Here is a 25,519-nt window from a genome sequence, read left to right as displayed (position 1 = left end):
CGGGTATAAGGTCTGATGCGATTTAGGGGCATCCGACTCACCTTAGATCCTTTCCGCACGCTAATGCCAAACGGAAAGCGGAAATGTATATCTCGTTGGGCCGCAAAACAAAAAAAAAACCGAAACTAAAGAGCCAGAAAGGATTTGCATAGGGGAAAAAACGCGCGGAAAAAATGCAAGCGGCAAACAACAGGAAGCCAATGGAGCAGTCCAGTCATAAAACCATAGCCATATCCATGGCAATGCCGAGTGTCCTCACTCGAACGCACGAAGCCCAAGGAGGACTCACTCAAAAAACCGACCGACTGCGAACGACACGAGTCCTCCTCCTCGAGCGGAGTTCAGTCAGTCCGTCCTCGGCTTTCGAGCGTTATAGTCGCGAGTTCGGAACTAAAAAAGGACACTGGGCCCGCGCCAAGCGTTTCAAGTGGTACCAACAACAAAAAGGCCTCAGCCTTATAGCCAATGCTAGAAAGTGTTAGTGTTGTTTGCGCTTGCTTTTAGCCAAGTCGACAGGCAGGCAGGCAGAACCCAGTGTTGTGTAATCCAGTGACGGAGTTTCCCCAGCATTTCGATCAGTTTTTGAAGTGGCTTTCACTTAAATCATAGCAAGAGCTTACAATTCCTATGACACACATTTTGTTGCCAGAGTTGTTAGTAGAGTAGATGCGTTGGTCCTTTGTGTGTGCGCGCCTAATGGCCTTGATGTCGCCGTCGCCGAGTCTGAGTGCCGCCACCCCCAAACAGTTTGTCGCCAATTAAAATGTGTGCTCTTTGATGTATGTTTTTTATTGCAGAATATAACAACAGCTCAAAAAAAAATAAAATACAGAACCGAACCACAGGTCAGCGGTTAAATAATGAGAATGAATCAAAAGCAAGGCGAAATGCTCAAATGAACAACAGCCGTCGCAAGAGTCCAAATCGTAAGCGAAAGGCGAACCGAAATTTGTAGCATACTTTTTTGGGTTTACGTCATGTTTGTCTACGCGAACCGCCATTTGTGTTTGTGTGTTTGAGTTCGCTGCTGCCGCCACACGCTCACACACACACTCACACCCCTATATATACATGTATACGCATCCGCCATTATGTCGCTTGTATTCGTGCCTGTGTTTGTGCCCGTCTCTGTTCCTGCATCGGTGTCCGTGACCAAGAATGCATGCCAAACCGAGTCCTGAGTCCTGAGTCCCCGAGTCCTCCAATCATCGACTGTCCAATTCCTTAGCCACGGAGCTAATTAGCCGCAGGTAGCAGGTAGCAGGCTGCAGGTGCTTGTGCCGTTCTACGTAAGTGTGTCCCCGCCTTCACTTGCATTTTATAACTAACCTAAATACAAAAAAACATAAGTGCCCAATTAGTATTAAATACTTCTAAAGACACTCTCTTTTGTGATGTCTTACAAAAATTCAGTCATTCGAACATAAGCATATCCTTTCACATCCTTTCAAATCCATTCACTGAAATACAGTATCCAACACTTGAGCTTAATTAGGGAATGCAAATGAAATTTAAGTGCATGGTTTTCCTCGTTTAAGTTGAATGTAAGCTTGATTTAATCTTTAATTTATTTGCAGCATAGCAAACGATGCCTTAACAAGTTATAAATATGCAATTTGAATTTAAATAGTCAATTACTTATATAGATGTTTGTTGAAAAGCTTTAACTTTTTGCCATTTCCGATTAGGCTCAATATTTTATAGTCTGTTAATCTAAATATTTCGCTTAATTTGTGGGTCATCTGTGAGTTCTCTTTATAATTTCATTTGTGTTATATATATTCTATACAGTTTAAATCCTTTTTACAATAAAGTCAATAACTATGATTAAAATTTAACTAATTCATAAAAACACAATCAACATTTAATTGTTGAATATTAAAGCTATTGCCATAGAATACGCTCTACAAAAATATTAACAGCCCGCTCAAGTACCAAATTCTATTAAATTCGTTTGCAGAATGCTGTAATTTCCTTCATCTATTTATAAATATGAATATTTAAAACACTTTCCGTTTGCCAAACATTTCGATTTCATTTCGATTTGGCCTTTTCCGCTTCATGTCACTCTGCCAGTGATGGGGCCGACATTAGCGCCTGGTTCTCGGGAGCTCTATAAATAAATGAGGGTTACCAGCAAAGAAGTCGGTGGGTGTGGATGGTGCTGGAACCCTGACGATGGCATTTCCATGTCCTGCATGTCGTTACGCCCCCCCCCCCCTTCCTTTACCGCGAGCAAGGATTACTCATACGTCGTTTAATATGAAAATATAATTCGCTTTTTGTTATGCCATGTCGCCTGATTCCCCGCTCTTGGCCGGCATGCGTGTGGCCAAGAGATATGGCCACGCGTGTTGTCCCCCGCTCAGGCATCAGGCATCAGGCTCCGTGCCACAAGCCACAGGGCACAAGGACCGCAATCAGCTAAGCAAACGCGTCAAATGCATGCATTTTCCAGATGGCAAGCGACATGCTCTTGATAAAACAATGACAAAGGAAACATCATGGAAAACCGGATACCCTGAATAACGTAAAGGGAAATAATATTTTTAATAAGCTTTTACTCTGGTTTTAAACATAAAGATTCGCTCCAGTGGAACTTTTAAAAAAATCCTTTCTTTTTCAAACGCAAGACATATTAAGCCTGCAATTATCCAGCTCTGTTTTTCCAAATTAATTAGTGATGCTGCCAGAAGAGTATCTTAAAATAGCAAACTGCATTTTCCGGCTCGCCGCTGAAAAGCATGTTAATTTGCATAAATGACACATGAGCTCCACTCGAGTGAGGAGTCCGCACACAGGACGATGTGTGCATATGTCAGCTTTCCGCTCTGAAAATGTTTTCCCAGACATAACAAGCATTTGATGCGACATGCATATGAGGGGATACCCAATAAATTTCTTTATCCTATTGCCGGAAGCTTAGTTCATGTCGTCGTGTATCGATAACATTGATTGGGAATCTCGCATTTCGACATTTCCACATCGAGCTACGTACGACATCGAGTGCCGGGAAATTCCGAGCAGGTGCAATGACTACAATGCAATTGCCTCACACCAACCTCATACCTCCATGGTATTCTGAGAACAAGCAATGTCAATCTGGCAGGATGTCATACAGTCACCTGCCTCCCACCGATGACTAAGAGTTTTCCTTGGGAAAAAAAGAGAGGAAAAATCGAAGCATTTGACATGTGACCAACATGAGTTGAGGGAGTTGGCGTTGGCCTTAGTTTGTATTTGTGGTAGAGACTGCGGGAAGCAAGGATTGAATGCAGCCAGGTGGGAAGGAAGGCTGAAGGCCACCCCAGACATTGAACCAAGACTTTTTCAAAAACATCACACTGTCGCAATATTCTTTTCTTAAATTCAGTTGTTTTTGTGAGAAATTGAGAGAGATTGAGTCACTTTAAACTACTTTCTACGTAGAAATTCTATCAAGTTTCAAGGAGGGAAACTACCAAGGTAAGCAGGAGAGCACATCTGTATCACTGTAGAATGGAAATCAATTAAATTAACACTCAAATATATAGTTTAAATCAAATTACCAATCTTTTAAAGACCTTTTCAATTGATTAAATAAACTAATTAATACCCTACAAGATCTGAGGAAGCAGTAAACTCTTCTTCTCGGTGCAGTCACAACTTTGTGCAACTTTGGAACTGAAATGAAAACCTCTGTTGGAACCAGGGATTCCTTTTATAGACACTCGCATATAGCCAACGGCGAGGCTGCAAGTTCGGGCTATGTATGTCGTATGTAGAATGCATTGTGTTGGCAGTGCCACACATCTGAAAACTAAAATTGGAGAACTGGGGGAAAGGAGCACCGAGTGGCTGAGTGAGCTGGCAACTTTTGTTGACGGCCTCCCGGCCTCCATTGTCAGCCATTGTTTGACTCGCCGGCCTTGTGCTCCATTTCACACAGCTGAGCAGATCCACGTCACAATATTGTTTAGTTATAGTTTGTTTCCCTTTGCATTCGGCGTTTATTGTTCACTGTCATAGGTTGACTTTGTTTGTTGCCAAGAAGTGTTGCCTGGGCTCCAAATAGGCGCGCTATAAATAAATTAGCCACAAATCACTTGGTTTAAACGTGGCTAAGTGTGTGTTCGAATGGGGTTCTAACGACGATAGACAGTATTTAGGCATAATCATAAATAATCATTTCATGTTGGCAAACTTTTGATTTATTGCACAGCATTGTTGTATGACATGGAAACAGCAACAAAAGAGTCCCAAAAACATGGCCTGTAATTGCTGTCAGCGGGGGAGGAACTGTAGGAACCGGCGGTTGGTTTAGGCCATGGCCAAGTCAACAAAATATGGCTGCTCTTTCTTTTATTCTTTCACATTTTTTAAGGCTGCCCCCTGCCACCTTTGCTCTTCTCTACATGTTCTTAGAATTTGTACGTATTAAAAATTTGGCAAGACATGCGACATTTTCAGCCCTAATTTGAGAGCACTCTCTGACGATAACAACAACAACAAGAACAATAATAACAATGCTGAACTTTTCATTATGCAAAGTGAGCAAAGTGGCATTAATAATTCCAGCAAGAAGCAGAAAATAAAGGAGCCGAAACAGCCAAAGATAAAGACGTAAATATATATACACGAATATCAATTTGCGATATCAAATTATGGCCACTCAGCGGCGTGAGTGTGGCCTTATTAAAGGCCAAAGACTCGTTTTGGCCTGGGGAATGCCTTAAAGACATCAGAGTTATGAACTTGGGGTCAGAGTTCAGAATACCCGCGAAGAATTTTTGAGGGATGATTAAGCAGAAGATGGGAAAATATATGTATTAGCAATCAATTAACTAATTTGAAAAACTCAAATGGATATTATTGAAAAGTGAGTTGCATTCTGTAGAAGATTAACCTTTCAACGATTTTCACGTAGTACTTATTCGACTTATTCATCGCATTATTTTTCTGCTCATACCCTATTTCTTTACATTACATTTATCTGACTTTTCCTGAAAGCCAAAACTTTTCTTTCTTTTGCCTTGTGTACTTGTTATTTCTAACGTTGAAAAAATAAGAAACTTTCGGGGCAATGCTCAATTGAAATTCGCATTCGTAAAATTGGCAAAAACAAGTGGATGAAATTCAATATAATTGTACAGACACACAAACACACACATATTATATTCTCGGTGGAAAGTCGAGGAAAAGTTTTCCGGCTTGAAAAATGAGCACAAACAGTTGCCTGCTGGCTGACCTGCGAGGCAATATTGGTCGAAGCCGGCCAAAGGTTCTCGAGGTCTTGATAAATGGCCTGATTTGACTTTCGACTCGTAAACACACGCACACCCACTTGGGGGACAAACAAACACACACTTATCCTGGAGTTCACAGTCGGTTATCTTAAATGCTACAAGTGCCAATGCCTGAGCTCCTTCCCTGGGCAATTGATTAAGAACACAGCCCGCCTTCGAATTGATGGTCGGACGTTTATATTTCAGGCTCTTCGCACCGTATCCTTCCTCCGATCTGAACATATTGAATAATGCGACCAAAGCAAATAACAAATATATGCACATTACGTATACGCCCCGTTGACGGCGGGCCAAATAAACTCAATTGCCGTGCGAATGGCTTAAATTTTTAATTACATTTCATTTGGCTTTCGGTTGTGGAATGAACTAATTGTTGGTTGTTGGTGCCATTTAAAATTAAATTGTTTTCCGCCGAATATAATACGTTCTTTATTTCCACGAGCATGAATGTATGCTAATGACAGCGAAAATCAAAGCAATGACATAATACTTTCAACTTTAATTTCGGTCTGTCAAAAAGTTTTAAGTATTCATAAAACGTTTTATTATGCAAACTTTAGATTTTTTTTATGACTTTCGGGCAATACCAGATAAGAAGAAATTTTATTTTGAATTTAATACTTAAACAATTACAATTTCATTCGTCAAAACTTTGGAGTCAATTTTCATAAACCTTACTGAATCCTAATGTGTAAAAATGATAGAAAATCGGACAGATTTAAGGGTGAAAAATAAATAAATGATAGTCTTATAAGATAAAATAAATATACAATGCAATACGAAACACGAAAAAAATAAAACTGCAATTGAGTTGTCTGTTTCTGCTCTCCCTTAAAACCAATAAAGGAAATATTTTAGTGTCAGAGTACCACAATTCCAGTTCCACTTTATTTTATAGAAATTGTTATTGTCGTTCCAATTAATATGGCTTTATTAATGACAGCATTTATATCTGTTTGACATTTCTTTATGACCATATCACTTGATTCGTTAATGTCATTTGCAATTATATAAACCATCTGTATTAATGTTTTTAATTACCTGACAAAGTGAATATAAAATGTAAAGCATTTTTGCTTAATTTTTTGCAAAAATCTGGTTTTCCAAAGCCTTCTCCTGGGACTTCAATTGACTTTTTCTCCATATATAGACACCACCATCGATTTGTTTCAACTGGCAAATCGCAACTCTTGGCTATTAAATAATTAAGGCTTGACGTCAATGCAGTGGTAGTGTTCACGCACACACGAACTGCCCTCTTTGTTGAGGATATTTGGCCCCACGGGGACATGCAAACATTTCTCTGATGTTTCCACTTGATTTGGCGGAAAACGAAGAACGGAAAACCAATGAAAAGGTAGAAATGTGAAAATGACACACGCATCAGAGGCCGTACCCCTTTCCGTTTGGGAATTTCATTTCGCAATTTCCAAAATGCATTCGAGTGCACGCAAATGTCAGGGTGAGCTGTCAGGACATGACTTCAAGTTATGACTTTCGCCTCAACAAGTTGAGAAATTATGCAAATTTATTCGGCCCACGGAGCCATTTAATTATTGTCTCGCCGGCGAGTGGAAAACTTTCAATTGCGACATTGATTTATGGCCACGGGACAGGCGAAACATTCAACTGAAATTCTAGATCGATTTTTGGGAAATTATAAAGATTTTCCTACCCATTAAGTTCAATAGATATACAAATAAAAGGAGAGAGTTTCGTGGAAAACTAACTTAACTTATCACGAACTTTTTTGGCATGTGTGGCGTATACGTAATACGTTTAATGAGTAGCTGCTGCTGCTGCCAAAGAACTTTGCCTTGACCGAGTTCAACGGAAAAGTCAGTAAAATGGATATACCAGAAAAAATATATATACTTTAAGCTATCACTTGATGGCCAGAAACAAAAAAATAAACTCAAAACAAAGAGGAAAAACGAAGCTAATACGGGGAAGTAAAATTTGGTATACCCTTGCATTCTGATCATGGAATTCTTCATAACTCAGCCAAAAATACATTAATTTCGATTCGAAAAGCATTTCTATGCTAGTTTTTATTGGGTTAATAAATCTGCATACTCAATTTAGAAATTTAAGAAATTGAATTTTTTGTCAAATGTTGAAAATTTGAACGATGTAACCCCTTATAAAATTTTCAAAATTTTGAAAAAAAAATTTTAACCTGAATCTGATCTGATGATCTATTCGGCTTGTAATGCTGATCAAGAATATATATGATTTATAGGGTCGGAAATGATTCCTTCACTTCGTTTCAAGCTTCCAACTGAAAGTATAATACCCTTAAAGGGTATAACAAATGCATGAAATGGATTTTATCCTTTAATCTCATAAATAAATCTACTACAATTGTCAGTCGAATGGGGTTAGAATGGAAAATTGTTAAATTTGCTGTAAATGGATAACGTTTTGAATATGAAATGAAGTACGCAGGATATACACAAATACAAACACACACATGGAGAGCGTAACGACACTCTCAGTCTTGGATCGTAAGAGGGGAAATATGAATATTAATGTTCAATAAACATGGTAAGCCATTCATATTCATGTTAGACACGTTCCCATACTCAGCCACTTTTACCATATTCAAAGCAGCTTGAGGTGGATAAAAAAAAGAGAGAGCTGGAAAGTAACTTCAGTCAATGGCAATTAAGTGTATCGAGGACAACATGTCGTATACGTAATATTCTGAACTTTATTGCTTTAAACAATTTTCGAGTTTCGAGATTTTAAGAATCTTTTAAACTTGCAGTGACTGTATAGTGGTAATATATATTGAGTATCAATTAAATATTAAATTAGAATAGTGTTTACTATAGAAAAATTCTGAATTCTAGACTATTGCTGCCCAAGAAAGCATATAAATAATTGCCAGCCTTGATATATTATCAGAATTTTCTTTGGTTGTTAAACTGTATTATTATGGAATTTTCACTTTTCTTCAATCTACTTTTTTTAATAATTAATGGACTGTATAAAGTTATTTGTTAAACAGGCACTAGACCATTAACGTCAAATGGGTAGAGAAGAAGGAGACAGGGAAGGACCCTGAAAATGCTAAGTGGCTAACCACATACTTACGGGTACTTTCTTGAAGTGGGCGTGTCGGCCTGAAGTGCTGAAGTGGGCGGGGTCACGGGACAATTCATATTTCAAGGGATTAGGGTCCTAAGTCAACTGCGAAATTGCTTGCCGCCATCGATTTCCTTACGATGAAAATGAAAATGAAGAGAAGCCCAAGACTAGGGAAAAACAAAATTTCTGCTGCATCATTTGCTTGGCGCTGGCTGAAATATTTATATTCAATTTGACATTTTCGAGCGACGTGGCCTTGGACGTAAAACTCGTTGGAGAACTCGCTGTGCGGCAGCTTGGCCAGGATCTAATCCTGGCCAGAGTTACGAGGGCATGCCCACTAAGAGTAATTGTTAGTTTTCAGAAAACATTTAATAAAAGGGGGAATAAAATTTTCAAAACTTTAATATTACAAGGTTAACCAGACAAAGTAATCAATACTATAAGAGTTATAAACCTTTCTTTTTTGGGGCTTATAAAACAGACAAGTCTTAAAAAAATATCAGCAATCTAGTCTCAAAATTCTAGAATTCCATTGAAAATACTATTTTATCGGTATAGAGATATTTAGCATCTCTGCCGCTTATGTGTGCCGGCAACAACAAAGTGGAGGACACAGCCAGGGGCAGGACTCTGTGCCACACACCCTCCTTCCTTCCCTACACCCTCTGTGTGTGTAGAGTGGGTGCTGACATGATGATGCCGGTGCCAGGCCGCCTTGGCATGTCTTGACGATTGCCCCATAAATTTTTTAGATTGACCCGAATAGCAGAAGCCTTTGACATCATCGCAGGCACACGCTCCAGCTTCGGCTCCTTGCACCCACTTTACTCGCCGTATTGACAAAACTATTCCTCAGCAAAGTTGCGCAAAGAGAAAAGTTTAAGTGATGGGGGAAAAAAAGTTTTGGTCTTTAGTTTATGGGGTTTCACACAGACAGCTTACCTTGACCCCTGGCCCCCCTCCGGATCGCCTTGAACTCTAATGAGGCTGGAATTGTCGCCGGCCCTTGAGCTTCTTATCAGATTACGTCGCCCAAGAGTCGAGAGCAGGACAACGGTGTAAATACGACTTCCGCCCGTGGCAAACAATATGAATTCAATTTATGCATTTCTGGCGCTCATAAAAATATTCTCGTTAAGCAAAGTTTGGCAAACTTTACGACTTTGGCCTTGAGGCCTTTGCGCCCCAGACAGACAGTGAAAAATCGCCGGGAAAATGTAATCTAGCAGGCGCCCCGAAAGTTATAAATAACCGTGGGGCGCGCCAGGAAAAACCGAAGAGGAAATTCCCGGCAGGCTGTGCCCTTGAATGCATTTATACTTGCTATTCTCAGAACAGAGTTAGCCCAGATTGCGTATACGCCGTGTTGGACGCGCACAATGACAACGAAAGTGAAGCTACAGGGTCTATGGGCAACTGGCCAAATCTCGTCCGGAAAACTGGGCCAATGTGGGTTGGGAATTGCCACAAAACTAATCCCGGCAATCATGAAATGCAGCAATAATATAGCCTGCAATTAGGAGGGGATTTACCGCAAATGCTCCCACACACACACATACCACTCATATGGGCCTCAATGCAACCACTCTTGAATAAATTAAATGCTGACCTCTGCCAGATCCCGACACTGTTTATGGGGTCGAGCATGAAATTTCATATTAACAGGGCCGCCGGCCAGGAGACAGGAGACAGGAGACACATTTGCCTTTCCCCCGCATGTTGGCATTTTACAAAATTAACTGCTTTTATCTAGTTGTTCTCCTCCAGGCCAGTTCCAGCTACATACGTAGTGGCCACACACACTAACGTGACAGCCCCATTAATTTTTGTGCCAGAGTCGGGTTTCTGTGTCACTCGAGCCGCCCAATGTCGGTGGGGACAGACAGACAGACTGGTAATGGACGTGGCTAAATTATACATATGTGATCCAAGGAATGAATTAATGACGACGCCAGGAATACCAATATTTAAGTGCTAGTTTATCCCCATTATTATATAATTGCTTTAGAGCCCTGAAGCCTAATGAATTGTGTCGAGGTTTTGGATGACTAAACAGAAATCATCGTTATAAGTTAAGTTAGTTTGAATTTGAATCTTTAGATACGCATTCTAACTTAAAATGGTGAGAAAAGGTAAATACCAAAGACCACTTCAGGGGAATCTTCCTACAATTATATTCAATTTAACGCAATTTTCTCTGCGAAAACAGAGGCTGTGATCCACAAACAACACACACAACTCCCCCGAGGTGTGATTTATGCGCATAATTAGCAAGAAATTGCATAAGATTAGTTTTAATTAGTTGAGGCAACTTTTGTGCAGAGCAACCACAGCCAAAAATGCTAAATAAATAACTTTGCTGCAGTTGAGCCGTAGCCGAAAGCCAAGAAACTTCCGCATCCGGCTTCACAGCGTGAGCAGCAAGGACTCTTCCACTTCTCTACACGGCTAAAGTGCAAGGAGCCTCCGGCGAAGGAAATAAACAAAAACTTTATGGCTCGAAGACCGAAAGAGCAGCCCACATTTTCTTACTTGCGGTTGGCTCTTCATCAGAGATGGAGTGAAATACATTATTATCACAAAGATGTTTGATATCTTTCTAAATTTCTTGAAAAGCTACAACGCAAATCTTGCACATTTTGTTTTATAAGTAAAGTGTAGTACTATTTTTTCGATTTATACTTTAAAATAAATGTCAGACCTTTAAGGAAAGTTGCCAATTGGCATCACTTCTTGCTGTATCCTTGGCAGTCGCTCCAGCTCCAGCTCCGTCTTCATCTGTGGGCAAATGTTCGCGCATTATTTTTCATTTGCATTGCGTCATTTGTATGGCTCGGGGAGGTGACTCATGGGGAGCAACTACAGCAGGAGTGCTCCAAGAACCACTGTCTGCTCGGACTGCTAATTTATGGTGACCCCTTTCGGGGTGTGGAGTTCCTCGTTCTCCGTGGCTGTTGCTCTTCGTCCGCCGTAGTTGATTGCCAAGGCGACCACAAAACGTTGCCCGGGTAAGAAATAAAAAAGCAAAAAACAAAAATAAAAACACAACGATAAGTTTTCACATGTCAGTTAAACTGTGTTTTTGGTGTACCCGTAATCGAAAGGTGTGTTTAATGGCTAGTATAAAAAATATACAGAAATTTCCACCCCTCCAATAAGTGTTGCTGTTAAAACATAATGTGAAATACAGAGAACGCTTTTAGGTTTAGAACGCTTTGCTTAAAAAATAATCAAATTACATAAATAGTAAGTAATTATAAATTATTTTCATTTAAATTTTATATATGTACATATAAAAAGTTAAGGAAATGTCCTTGCAACATATACCTATTTAAGAATGTTAAAGACTTCCTGAGAGAGAACTTACAGAGAACGCTTTTAGGTTTAGAACGCTTTGCTTAAAAAATAATCAAATTACTTAAATAGTAAGTAATTATAAATTATTTTCATTGATTTGGATTATATATATGTATATATAAAAAGTTAAGCAAAGGTCCTTGCAACATACACCTATTTTAGAATGTTAAAAACTTCCTGAATCCAATTAAAACTGCAGAAATTTCCAACTTTTATAAAGAAATAAAAAATCACATTTAAATTCGTGACACTTTCTAGATAAAATAACCTTTCTTATATTTTTTTTAATTAAGTTTTTGTGAACCTCTCCTCTCACTCATTGTTGCAATTTCAAATGCGATTTGGCTGTCCGCCAGCAGAGCCTTCTCCTCTGCATGTGGACCATATAAACTGGTTTTAAAGCCAATACCCTTTTTATGGAAAACTTTCGACTGGGAAAATATTTGCCAAAGTTGCGCCAGAGCTCCTCGCTGAAGACTACTTTCTTGTTCGTCTTTTAGTCGTTAGAAGTGTAAACAGCGTCGAGGCTTGCTCCACAACTATGGCAACTATAGCCGCCTCTTGTGGCAAGCTGCACACAGACACTCACACACACACATACGCGGTCCATGAGGACCCCATTTCCTTCTTACCCGGTCCTTTGCTCCCCGCCAAGTATCCATGTTTGGTCGCTGCACTTTTCGCCAACTTTTGTAAGGCACTCACGTACACGCACAGGGCTGCAGCGGCGGTGCATGTGAGCGTGCGAAACGTGCTGGTTGCCAATTGTATTGCGTAAAGTGTGCGCCATTGAGGACACTGCACTGAGAGAAAATATCATACAAATTGGTAGAGAGATGGAGATTTTATGAACAGAGAAATTCAATAGTTTCTATACAATTAGAAGAAAGAAGTAAAAGTAGTTTCTAATCGAGTTATAGCATTGTAATGGTAATGTCGAATATGTATTTATGTCGAAAATTTATTTTTCGACCAGACATGGCAAGATTGACTCGGCTTTTGATGCTGATCAAGAATACATATGATTTATATACTAAAAGCAATGTTAATAATGAAAACTGTAGCATTAAAATAATGTACTTTTTAAATTACAAACTTCTTCAATAATATTAAAATCGATTTTTAAATAAATAGGACTCTCACATTCCCTACCTATTGTAAATCGTTGATAAATTACTTTAAATTCAATTCAATTATATATTTATATGATTTTCTCTCTCTGCTTGTGAATTTCCAAAGACCTGAGGTCTGGTAAGGCAATCTGACTGTGAAAGGAAGTGCTGAACCGACTGTCAAGTGGCGAACTCATGGCGTAATCAAATTATTCCCATGCCTGCGCCTGCCGGCCCGAATCCAGGGCTTACGGAGGTCATCATGCGTGTTAATTAATTCCAGATGCTCGATGCTCCGGCTCCCACTCCGGCTCTGACCCACTGACCAGACAGTCATCAGGAGGAGGCACGCGTGTGTGTCCACTGATCAATTATGCTAACGACTGGCAGCAACAGTTTCGCCCTTCTCTATTTCGTTAGCATTAAAAATTGAGCAGGCTAGGAGCAAATGTGAGCCGGAATGACAGTAGAGACACGTGCCTGGCGACTAAAATCAGGCCAGGTGATGCCGGAAGCCGAAATCCGTAGCCGGATGACTGGCAAATGATTTTCTCCTTGTGTCTTTTTATATATATTCAAGGGAATGTAGTGTTTAAAGTGTGAGGAAGTCTTAAATCGGGCATTCACAATGGTTTTGAAGTTCTTTAAAAAGGAGCTTTGAAATATTCTATACATTGTTTTCAGGTTGCAAATGTAGTGACATTTCTTGGCATAGTTTCAAGTTGTTTCTATGTCACCCCTGCTATTGTAAGATAGAGTCATTTCAACATTTGTATACTATAAAATCGATGATGTTTTGTTTAAATTAAATTCAAAACAATTCTACTCAATTTGAATTTTATATATTCGTTTATTGCGGCATTCTAATAAATTCAACTACCAAATGTATGCAAATAATTGTTGTTTCCAGCTATAAAACTGTTTAATTAAATTTACACAGCAATTTTCAACTTGACCGAAATTGGCCTAATTCCCTGGCACAAAGCAAACGAAAATGTTGAATTAAAATGAAAACTCATGCCGGCCACAAAGCAAAGACAATCCCAGCAGCCCGGCTGGCGACCACAAAAGAGTTCCTGGGAAAGGCTACCCAAACCGGCCGAAATGACATACCGACTGTGGCCAGATGGGAAACAGGGTGAAAATGCGGTTAGCTTCTGGGCGCATAAACATCCGCATATGACTGCTGGCTAACGGAGGTCCTTAAAACGTTACGTTACACCTGCTGCACTCCGTAAGTGGCCGGCACAGGGAGCAAATTGAATTTGCCACGGGGGCGGATACGTAATGTTCGGGGGGGGCAGCAACCGGGCCACCGGATATCCGCTGGGCGTTGAGGCGGCCTCATGTAATATGCAACAGCCATTCTCATTCTCCACGGCGAACAACTGCTCTTCCGCTTGCTCCACGCCGTGTGGCCGGATTCAGGTCGCACCGAGAACAATTGAATCCTTCGACCATTCCATTTCATACAATCCATGCAGCGCAAATTCAGGTTCCGCTGAATATTTGCCGCCTGCAGTTACCAGCTATGGAATTAGATTAGAATATCTCGGGACCGGAGGTCAAGTCTATTAGGAATTTTAAATGCAATTTGCGCTTATCGGGCGTGGATGAGTGTTTGTTGTTATTTCTCACATTACTGCAGATAATTCTCATAGACTCTATTCCGGACTAAATTAAAATGCGAAAGCTATCTTATCACACAGCAAAGAAGAGATAGAAATTGATGTGTGTTTTTCAACTAATTCATCAAAATCCCTTTTGTATTTTAATAAATATATAACAGAAAAACTGTTTAAACTTTGTTAATTGTATCAATTTACAAATAGAGAAAATATTTAAAAAAACAAACTAACATTGGGCTTAAAATCAAGTAAGCTTGATTTAAAATTTACATCTTAAAACCAAAAACAGACCCATTTCTTGTCAAGGACAAAGGAAGCTGTCTCACAAAGAAGACATAACTTACTTAGAATATTAAATAGCGAACAAGTCATATTCGACCATATAAATCATATACATATATTATTGATCAGCATGAACAGCCGAATCGATCTAACTATGTCCGGTCAAAATCTATTTTTTTTTTTAAATGTATCAAATTTTGAAAATTTTAAAAATTCATAAATTTTTAAATTTTAAACTCTTAATGCAGATTCATATTATAAAAACAAGCATTGAAATGCTTTCCAAATTAAAATTAATGCATTTTTGGCTTAGTTATGATGATTTGCAGCGATCTATCTGGAAAGATATATAAACTTCGGCTTCCCGAAGATATCTTCTATTTTCTCCATGTTAAAAATAACAGTTTCTTTTTTCTTTTTGTTTTTAAATGATTTTAAACTACATTTAAAGAACCGATTTAATGATTAAATAATATATGATTTCTTGTTTTTTGCAACTTAAAGACCGATGGCACTCTAGTCGCTTTTGTGCACATTAGATCATACGTACTCTAGTATATAGTAAACATTATCTATGTATATTTAGGTATATTATATCTGTAGTTCTCTGCACTCTTTATAGATGATTGCTTTTCGTATTCTCTTCGTATCTCTGCCGCATCGACTCTCCTCCTGCGTTCTCTTCTTCAAACTCATGTTGTACATTTGTTTTCTTCTACTTTCTTTCTTTTTATAGCTTCAAGCTAAGCAAAAAAAAACAAAAATACAAAAGTAGTAAATGAACAAACGAACAAAATAATAAGAGCAATTAAAATCAAAATCAAAATCAAAACAATACATATGTAAAATTGGTGTGCAATAAACAAACAGAAAACAAGAAGGGTTGCCGCTGCAAACAACAACAATAACAACCAATACAACAACAGCAACAAACAGCAAAGTAACAACAATAACAACAAGTAAACAACAACAGAGTTACAGCAACAAAAGAACAACAACAACAACCAACAGCTCTGCTAGTAGATACCAAATACTTAATGTAATATTTAACATTTTTATTGTCGAGGCACCCAAAGCAAAGTTGCATATTTTGCATAGTAGACTTTTAGGCGCCGCACACAATACCAATACAAAGAACACAACAACAGCATCAACATCAAGTGCAACATCTGCAAGCAGAGCAATCTGCATACAAAGCAACAACATCCATCCGAAACCGCAAACAACAACATCCGCAATCCAAGCAATTCAGACAACCACCATCGCCTCCTCCACCACCACCACGAACCACATGAGCCTGAACAAGATCAAGAAGCGGGACGCGAGCGACTTATGACTGATGCGCTCCAAGGGCAACGTCGGCGTCGTCAACGTCGGCGTCGCCGTTGGCAGTGGCAGCCGGTACAAGGTGACGGCCCGCTGCGTCCCGGAGGTGAGCATCACCTCGCCAACGAGCGTTGGATTAGCCGGATCCGGCGGTCATCAGCCGGCCATCCAGCCAAAGCACTTTGCCCTGCTGCGCAGTCGCTCGCAACCGTCGCCGCCGACGTCTAACAGCCTTTTCTCCACGCCTCCAGGCGGCGCCACTCTGGTCGAGGAGGAGGATTTCAGCTTGGCCAGCGGCAGTGGTTCGGCGGCGTCCAAGAACGTGCTCCAGCGTCAGCTGGCCACCACTGTCCAGCAGGAGGATCCGGATCTGGACCATATTGCGCAGGATCCTCACAGCAAGTTGCCCGAGGCTGGTGAGCCGCCAAATGAGCTGACTCCCTTGGTGGAGGAACCCGGCTTTGTAGCGCCCGCCACGTCGACCACCCGTTATAGCCATAACTCGAAGACCACCCGATCCTGGCCGGTGATCTATCGAAATCCCCATCACTGCGACTACGAGGCACTCTACGTCCAACAGCAACAGCAGCAGCAGCAGAGCTTTAAGCAAAACTGCTACTCCAACCAGTTTAAGCAGTCGATCGTCTACTCCAGCAGCAATGAGGAGCTACCTGGCGGAGAGCAGCAGCCGGTAGCAGCCTCAAGCTCCGACAACCGCCAGACCACTTGCTACTACTTCGCCCCCAGCCGGCACAACAGCATTTATGAGCACCCCTCCTCGGTGGTCGGGGGATCCCTACAGTTTGATAATCCAACCACCACCCAAGCGGCGGCAGCGGCAGCCGTCGAGAGCCTGAGGCGGAGCAACAGCATTTTGCTGCGCCAGAACAGCTGCGCCAAAGTCATTCAACGACGCGGCAGTGGTAGTGGATCGCCCACCTCGCTGGGCTCGCAAATGGAGGGACTGGGCATGGGCATGGGCGGCGGTGGAGCGGGCAGCGCCTGTTGCTCCACATGTTGTATGGGTCCGCCGCCGGTGCTTTTTTTGTTCGTGACGCTGTTGATGACCACCAGTGCCACGGCGATGTTGTGCGCCGCCATCATGACCGACCACTGGGAGCACGTAACGTGGGATCGCAACAGTCTCGATCGTTACTCCAATCGATCGGGTCTGCACCTGGAATGGCTGCTGGATGACCAGGTGGCCATGCTCAAGCCGGACAAAAGAGGTGAGCTAGGAAACGATGCTAAGTATTACTTTTAAAGCTCACCTTTCTTTTCTCCTTACAGCCGATCATCGTTTCCGGCGGGACTCTGTGTTCCTAGTGCCCATGCACGGCGGCATCTGGACGCTGTGCATCGACCTGCCCATGCAGCAATTGCAGGAGCTTCGTCGCAATCCCAAATTTCCGCGCGGTGCGCCGCCGTGTGTCAACTACCTGGCCGGCTCAATGGAGAACGCTCGCGGAGAGGAGCAGCGCAACGACTGGCAGCACAGTGAGTCACAGGTCACTCTGCAGCCGCATCTGAGTACGTATCCTGGGGGCAATCCGAATGTGAATCCCGTTCCAAATCCACTTCTATCTTTCTTTCTCTGTTCCCACTCTCTCTCACATGTAACTTCTTGAGGCAATTTCCCGTATATTTCTGCTTTCCTTATTCGTTTCTTTTCCTCGTTTAATACAAAAACATTATTTAATATACTTTACGCTTAGCACTAATTGTGATTGTTACCTTACAGACTTATAGAGAATTTTGGTAGAAAACAGCAAACAAATAGCATAAATATGTAGGAGGGATAGGAAAGTTGGTTGAATGCATGTGATTGGGATTTAGTAGCTGATGTATAGTGTGTTTGTGTTTGGGGCGTGGTTGTGGTTATGAGTGGATGTGCCATCGCTGGGCAACTGGAATGTCCGCCCTAGACGGCGGGTCGCTTAGCCGGCGAGCATAGTGCCTCGGCCTCCGAGCTGGGTTCCTCGGGCTTCTTCCGCTTGATCAGATGGGTGATGTCTGTGGGCTTGGCCGAGCTGCTGCTAATTGCCGAAGAGGAGGCGGCTGCTGTAGCGCCACCACTGGTTGAAGATGACGACGAGCTGGCTGCTCCATTGGTCGACGCTGACGAGGAAGAGGCAGCAGCAGCATCACCGCTACTCACCGGCCTAATATAGCTGTCCAGGGCAGCCCGCACCTCGGCTATTGTCTGGATTAGAAATTGGAAACGTCAACCAAAGGTTAACGAAGTGCAAATATTCAAAACTAACCTGAGCCTGCATCTCTTCAATTTCCTGTATTTTGGCCAGAATCTCCTGTTTTGTCTCCTCCAAGTCCAACATGTTATTCTTTTCGCGCTCACTGGGTTCGTCCTTGGCCTTAATCTCAGCTATTTCCTCTTCGATCAGCGTGCAGGAGTGTCGCAGAGCTGTGGCTCCTTCCTTGTTCATCTGCTGCATCAGATAGGTCAGCCCGATCTTGTAGTGCAATTCGGCAAGCGCGCGTCGGTTCTTTGTTGGTAACTCGCCGTGGATCTTGAGGGCTTTCTCTGTTGTAAAAAAAATATGGCTTTAGGTTTGTTACTTGCCTTAAGGAGATATATTTTTCAACCAAACCCACCGTAATCCTCGCGTGCCGGCTCCAATATTCCGTTTTCGAACTCTATATTGGCCAGCTCCGTCTGTACTTCTGCCAAATATTGGAGACCACCAAGCCCTTGGCGAGAGAATATCCTGGCTGCTGTCCCAAGAATCTCCCAGGCCAGCTGAAGACTGCCACTGACTCCCTCTTCATCGTCGCCACCGTCCTCTTCTCCACTAGCTGCCGCTGCTCCATTAGAGCAACTGGCTGTTACCTCGCTGCCATTCGATGTGCTCGGTCGCTCATCATCGTTGGCAGCACTTGTTCCACCGCCATTGCTGCTGCTAACCTCATCCACTCCAGTAGGCGCCTTTTTGGCGTCCTTGCCGTCTGGCTGGACCTGCTCTGCTTCTCCAGTTGAATCGGCCTCGTCGGATGTCTCCTTGATGCTGTCCAACTCTTTGCCATTTGTGCTGCTTGCTCCATTGGCGGAGGCCTCCTCCTTTTTTGCCTCCCCATCCTCGTCCACCACCTTCCTCTTCCTCGGCGTCATCGTCGTCTATGTCCTCGTCCTCCTCATCGGCGGCCTCATCGGGCACATCAATAACTTTATTTTCGTCCAAGGCCATAGCAATCAAAGATTTGCCATAGCTAAAATAGATTTTTTAAATATTAATAAATGTAAAAGACTTGAAGCACCATCTCCTACTCACAGCAGCAGGGGCTGACCCAGCTCGTCGGCCAGATCCCCGTAGACTTCCGCGTATAGCTGGCACACTTGGCTCAGGTCATCAGCCGCCTCATCGTAGCTCTTCACCAGGAAGTTACGCGATCCCTGGCTAAATAGCTCCTTGGCCTTAAGTATTTTCTCGGAGCGTTCCTGCTCGGCTTGGCCGGATGTTTCCTCAGTAGAGACGGCTGCAACCACTGGAACATTGTCCGGGGTTGTATCGGCAGCTACGGGCTCCACGGCCACAGGCTTTTTAGGTGAGGACATATCGGCAGCAGCCGTTGTAACAATAGCTTCGGCTTCAGCGGACATATTTTCCTTGGACAGTGAACAGAAAGAGCTGTAATAGAAAGAAACTAATTATTTATTTATTCAATCTTAGAACTTAACTAATGAAACTGAAGGCAATATAGGATACAATCAAGGTGCAAACAAAACTATTAACTATATTTTTTAAATCTTATGTTTTCCCTACTACTATTGAGTTGATTTTATTTAACATCACTTGCTGATCTCCCCACCATCCCACACCTACACCCGCCTCCAAATCTCCTTTGTAGGTTTGAGCCCTAGACCGTCACCTTAGATGTACATGTAGAAGGCCACAAGTATTTATTTTTTCCAGAAATTCTGATAAATCGCATTTGTACGCACCACCACGAACACGAGCTTTAAGCGCTGCCACCTCACCTCGATTCATTTCACGTGGCTTAAAATTTTAGCTCCAAGCTGTCGCACATTTCACAAGTCATTACCACAAATCCCATTCGGAGCAGCTCCAAGATGTGGGCGCACCCACAAATCCCTGGAGCACATCAGATAAAAAACAAAAGTAAGAACCAGACGGCACCAACAATTGCCAGTGGCAGGAACAAGAATGTAGTGTCCTTGTGGCGACTATATAAAGTAATTACCACAGCAGCTAACCGAGCTTGCCTCCGGTTTTCTATATTGTCAATACGGGTTTCTACTGCTCCCCCCACTGCAGTGGCCATCCATGTCCCCACAGATGAAACATGTCCGTGTCGAGAGTTGCATGCTCACGATAGGAACTTCCTGAGGCAGAAAGGGATATACGGTTTTCATATAGGTCACCGTGTGGTTTTGTAGCTTTTCTGCTCCCTGCTCCCTCTCCTAACTGCGTTCTAAAATCGCAATTGCCACTTGGGCTTTTTATGCTGGTCCTGTGGCCCCACAGCACCAAGGATTTTAATTGCTGGAGTGTCTATTGGGTAATTGGTTTTACAGTTGCCTAGATTGTAAGCGGAAATTGGAGTACAGCCGAACCACAATGGATTTTACGGCAACTATAGAAAAGGCAATTAAATCAGGGAAATCCAAAATGGAATCACAAAATTAAAAGGACTTGTAAGTCTCTTGTAAATTAGTGACTATTATTTTAGCTCCAAGTTAGTGAATATCTTAAACTATCTAGGAATTTCCAGATCATTTTACTACATAACTTGGCTTTCGCTTAGCATCCCTTCTTCATTCCATCATCCTCTGTAAATTATATCCCAACATCTTCATCTAATTATTGAATTCTTATACTTCTTCGAGAAAAATGTAATAACATTTTGTATCTGCTTTCTTAGGAATGCAAAATCTCTCCATATCCTGCTCATTGGTCTGCCTGATTATCTTAGGCAGCGCTGCACTCGTGGGAGCCTTTGGCGTCTGTCAGCGCCAAATTAGCGCCATACTCATCACGGGTGTGATGTATCTACTGGCAGGTTAGTGGGAGCAATTCCTTCGCCTCGAACTAGCATTCCTAGTATCTAGTATCTAGTATTATTAAGTAACGTTTTTATTTTTACAGCTCTGTTTGCTCTTTTTACGCTGATGATCATCCACTTTAAGCGGCAACAGGGGCGCCCCATGCTGGACAGTGACTACGATGGAACCGTCGATGGGATTGTGGCGCGTCCCGGTGGCGTAGCCATCATGGCCAAGCCCCTACTGGGTGCGCGCATCTTCCTCACCTCGTGGAGCCTTGATCTAGGCTGGGGAGGAGTGGTGCTGTGCGCCATCACTTCGGTACTGTGGATCCTGCTGTCAAAGATCATGCGATATAACCCATTCTCGGCGCTCATGATTTAGCTAAACGCCTTGCCGCTCGGCGTATACGGAACCAGCTACGGCAGCCTGGGCAGCTGCGAAAGCTACGGGAGCTATGGGAGCACTCATACCCACAGCGGCACCAGTAGCGGCGGCAGCTCCAGCTTCCTTCTGGCGGCCGTTTCGTCGACGCGGCAGGCGGAGCATCGGGGCAAGGGCAAATACATCCTATAGATGAATGCTGCTCTGTGCCCTGGCTCTGCTAATCTCAACTAAACGGATTTTCCCCCTTACGCAACTTAGTTGGGATAAGCTGTTGCCGGGAATCTCACGTAATGCTAATTGGAAATCCTTTTGTTAGTATTCTCGAATTCAAAGAAAGAAGAAAGATCAGGCAGATTTGGTCTATGAAGAATTGAAGCTTGAAACTAACAATTTAACTTTGAAATATGTTTAAAATACAAGAAGTATTGAATGTTTGAAATGCTCGGCAGCACACCTCTTACTTTAGTCTCCATTTATTAGTTTGCTGTGTTGGAAAATGTACCAAACTTAAACTCAATTGCCTTGTTCTTGATATATACACACACAAATTATACAACTTATACTTAATATTTATGCCCATTCTTACTGTACACTGTACTAAACTTAACTTAATTAACTTTACCTAACTTAGCCCAATTGTAAATTCAATTTACACTCTCTCTTTACAAGTAAACCCTTTTGTATACATTCGATTTGACTCTTATTATACTATATATACACCAAACACTAATCCTAGCTTCATGAGCATGTAACATTCGAAATGTGAGACATTATATACACGGAACAGACGACGGAGGAATCGGGATCGAAATTCCCCAAAGGCTTTGGCTTTAAAGTGCTTTCTAGTAACAGTTCGCTTGCCTAGCATTAATCAAGCCCCAGCTATGTAGGGTATGACTGTTGCTTCAAATTAGACAGACTAACTGGAGAAATGGAAGAAAATAATTGGTAAAAAATCCTGGCAAAAATAACATACATATTCTACAGAAGATGCTAATGCTCTAGCCATATTTTGGCCTAAAAGGATCTGCAACCATTCTACCATTATCCTACCATCCAGTTGGTTAAGTAGAAATTTAGGAGCTTGTCATGACAGCATAACGACGAATTGTAGAACTTTACCGAGTACTTTTAGAGCTCCAGCTGAACCGAGATCATTCAGTGCTTTAAAACAAATGGTTTACAAAACTTATTGTACTTGTATAGAAGCCACCACAAACCGAACAAAATGCTAAAAGTATCAACATGTATTTTTATGCAAACGCTTTGCCTTAACGAAAGAAAAAAACAAACAAACAAAAACCAAAAGAGACACAAAAACAAATAAGATTATATTATTTAAATACAGAGAAAATCATTTCTTTTAAAATGTTTACAACATGGTTTTTGTTTTTAAGGTATTCATGTAAGTATTAGCAAGTTATTATATTATTATGCCCTTGCAGGGTATTGCAATTTCAGTCAGAAGCAACGCAGTGAAGAAGTCATTTCCGACCCTATAAATCAAATATATAACAGATCAACATTAACAGTCAAGTCGATCTAGCCATGCCTGGCATAAATTTATTTTTTCAAAAATTTTACAAATTTTATAAGGGGTTACATCGTTACAATTGTCAAAAATTATTTAAAATTTAAATGGTTTTAAATTTTAAATTCAGTATGCAAATTACCTTATTAACCTTATAAAAAATAACAAAGAAACGCTTTCCGAATTGAAATTAATGCATTTTTTTCTTAGTTACGATAATTTTCCCGAAGTTAGCTTTCTTGTTTTTAACTTCCCAGTTTTTAATTTAGAAAATTTCTATAGATCTATTGAAACTTGTTTTTAAGGGACTCAAATAGGTTTTGTTTATTTCTATATTTTTAACGAGAACTGATTGACCCTTGAAAAACTGTAAATAATTCTTTTCTAATTTCTAATATAAACAATATTTTGAACGTTAATACATGGGTCTGTACAAATTATAATTATTTTATCAGGAACATTTTTTTTTCTCTGTGTATAAAAACCAACTTGATCTATAAATAGCCAATGGACACATTTATGAAATTTCATTTAGCATTCAATTCTGTAAAAATTGTATTGCAAATTTCTGGCTCGCAGGTTCATTAACATTTGCCAAGCTGCTGTGGAAACAAATTGAGCAAACATGCAAATGAATTCGCACAAAAATTGGCAAAAAGCGAGACACTTTTACGGGTAAAAAGACAGGGAAAGAGAGAGTGAAAAGGCAGAACGAGGATTACGAATAGCATAAGAAAAACAGAGCTGCTGAAAAGAAAAACCGGGCGAGGAAAAACAGCATGTGTGTGAGCGAAAAACGCGCGGGCTCAAAACAATTACAAAATTCGCACACACAACGCTGCAAAGCAGCAACAATTTGAGATTACAAAACAACGCAAAAAGGTTCATTCACCTGTGTGTGCGTTGTGTCTGCTTTTTGCCGTTACGCGTTTATGCGATCGCAGATGTCACGAAGTGGCGTCTTGGCTAAGTGCGCGGGAAAAATATGTGTTCGATTAGTTTTTTATCTAGTTTTGAATAAGTTGGAAATAGCATCCAGCTTTCCCGATGAATATGAAAATTTGTCTTATTTATTGCTTTGATAAGCCCCTAATGTTGCAAGCCAAAGATCCACAGAATTCAGTGGATGCTCAATTCATTTTCATTTCTATTGCAATTGTTCATTGTTTTGTTAAAAATCGAAACAAATGTCGCATAAACGTTTTGCGAAAACAGTACTCTTGTGTGCGTGTGCGGTTGCCGCCATTCGCCCGCGCCAACAAACACACCAACACAAACGCACACTAACACCGGCACAGGCAACACAATTGGCCATTTAGTTAGCGTAAATAACAAACTGCACGTTCCGCATATTTATAGCGAAACAGAAATTGCGACAATTAATTAATGTTTAGCACATACAACATAGTAGCAAAAGCAACGGCACAGACAAAGCGGGTCAAAACGAAATTCGCAAATTCGCGTGTCTCTGTTTGCCCGCCTCTGTATGGCTGTGTGTGCGTGTGTCTGCATCGGCATTTAGCCGTAAAAATGGTGGGAAACTTACTTATTTCTCGATCAAGAGTATTGCTCTCAAAGCAATGATATGTCAAACCGACTGATAGATTACTCGTAACACTGTAAACACCGTAAAACAACGCAAATGTTAAAAATTCGCAAATAAAACGGACAATCCCGCGAAATGCTGGAAGTTTTGCAATAGTGTGACCACGCTGTGGCGCCTGAAAAATCTCGTAGCAGAATCGATGAACGGTCGCACTAATTCAACGAGGCTGCCAACTCAACTTGAGTATCGGATACAAAACTTGCAACATATTTTTTTAAACTTTAGCTAAAATTGTACATTTAACTTGAAATAAACGTCGATTTTCTTTTAATTTATAGTCCCTGTTTATATTCAGTGGACTTCCTATACGATTAAACGAGTGAACTTCGATTTGCGATGCATGTCCGATATATTCAGCAGTATGCGGAACGACACCATAGAGTCACCCGGCAAATTTTCGACGAAACACAGTCACAAGAATTTTTTATTCTCTTTTATAATCTTAAATTATATTTATGTAATGCAAATTTCATTTAGAAGTTCTAAACAATGATTAATGCGAACTTTGAGTTTTTAAATTATTTAAAATTTTGTAAAAGTATTTTGTATGGGAACACTTGGTTTCAACTGCCGATATTTTCAGTCATTCCGGTATTCAGTTGTATAGCGAATCCCCAGATTATCTGTCTTGATTTCGAGTATTTACAAATCAATATCATTAACATCGGAATAAATTTTACTATATATTGAATTCGAAGTCGACTTAACTGCCGGCTGCACGTTTTTTATATATTTTATTGTTATTATGAATTATGTTTAATTAATAATTTAATTAGGTTTTTTACTAATAAATAAATATTAAAAATACAAATAAAATAAAACGTATTAAATAATTTATTATTATTAGTTTTATTAATATTTGTATTAACAAAAAAATACTTACCTTTGA

General features: G+C 41.0%; 2 protein-coding genes across 6 annotated transcripts; one reads left to right on the top strand and one right to left on the bottom strand.

The window, feature by feature from the left end:
* Positions 1-342: 342 nt before the first annotated feature.
* LOC110188293 (uncharacterized) lies at positions 343-22,868 on the top strand. Of its 5 annotated transcripts, none has more exons than XM_086831838.1 (6): positions 343-430; positions 798-1,289; positions 16,338-17,315; positions 17,377-17,616; positions 20,986-21,123; positions 21,210-22,868. In XM_086831838.1, exons 3-6 carry the CDS (start codon positions 17,042-17,044, stop codon positions 21,488-21,490), a joined length of 933 nt encoding a protein of 310 aa, XP_086687964.1. In that variant the 5' UTR covers positions 343-430; positions 798-1,289; positions 16,338-17,041; the 3' UTR covers positions 21,491-22,868. The 5 variants fall into 5 exon arrangements, with proteins under 5 accessions (XP_086687964.1, XP_086687963.1, XP_086687962.1 ...); XM_086831837.1 differs by having other exon boundaries at positions 15,497-17,315; positions 17,377-17,583; XM_086831836.1 differs by having other exon boundaries at positions 15,497-17,315.
* Nasp (Nuclear autoantigenic sperm protein) lies at positions 17,708-24,743 on the bottom strand. Its single transcript, XM_020957996.2, is given in 6 exon segments — positions 17,708-18,289; positions 18,351-18,628; positions 18,700-19,189; positions 19,191-19,311; positions 19,374-19,730; positions 24,571-24,743. Coding segments are annotated over 5 exon segments (1,500 nt in total). The 5' UTR covers positions 19,703-19,730; positions 24,571-24,743; the 3' UTR covers positions 17,708-18,007.
* Between the last annotated feature and the right edge of the window lie 776 nt (positions 24,744-25,519).

This window comes from Drosophila serrata, unplaced genomic scaffold (genome assembly GCF_035046125.1).
Source record: "Drosophila serrata isolate PLE 108 unplaced genomic scaffold, ASM3504612v1 contig_241, whole genome shotgun sequence".
Classification (NCBI taxonomy): Eukaryota; Metazoa; Arthropoda; class Insecta; order Diptera; family Drosophilidae; genus Drosophila; species Drosophila serrata.
Note: the sequence above shows the minus strand (reverse complement) of the source record. Positions and strands in the feature narration are given on the sequence as shown.

Coding starts and splice junctions, on each gene's coding strand:
- LOC110188293 (XM_086831836.1), top strand. CDS start 16,100: ATGCGCTCCAAGGGCAACGTCGGCGTCGTCAACGTCGGCGTCGCCGTT. Junction 17,617..20,985: donor CACTCTGCAGCCGCATCTGA/GTACGTATCCTG, acceptor CTGCTTTCTTAG/GAATGCAAAATCTCTCCATA. Junction 21,124..21,209: donor TGTGATGTATCTACTGGCAG/GTTAGTGGGAGC, acceptor TTATTTTTACAG/CTCTGTTTGCTCTTTTTACG.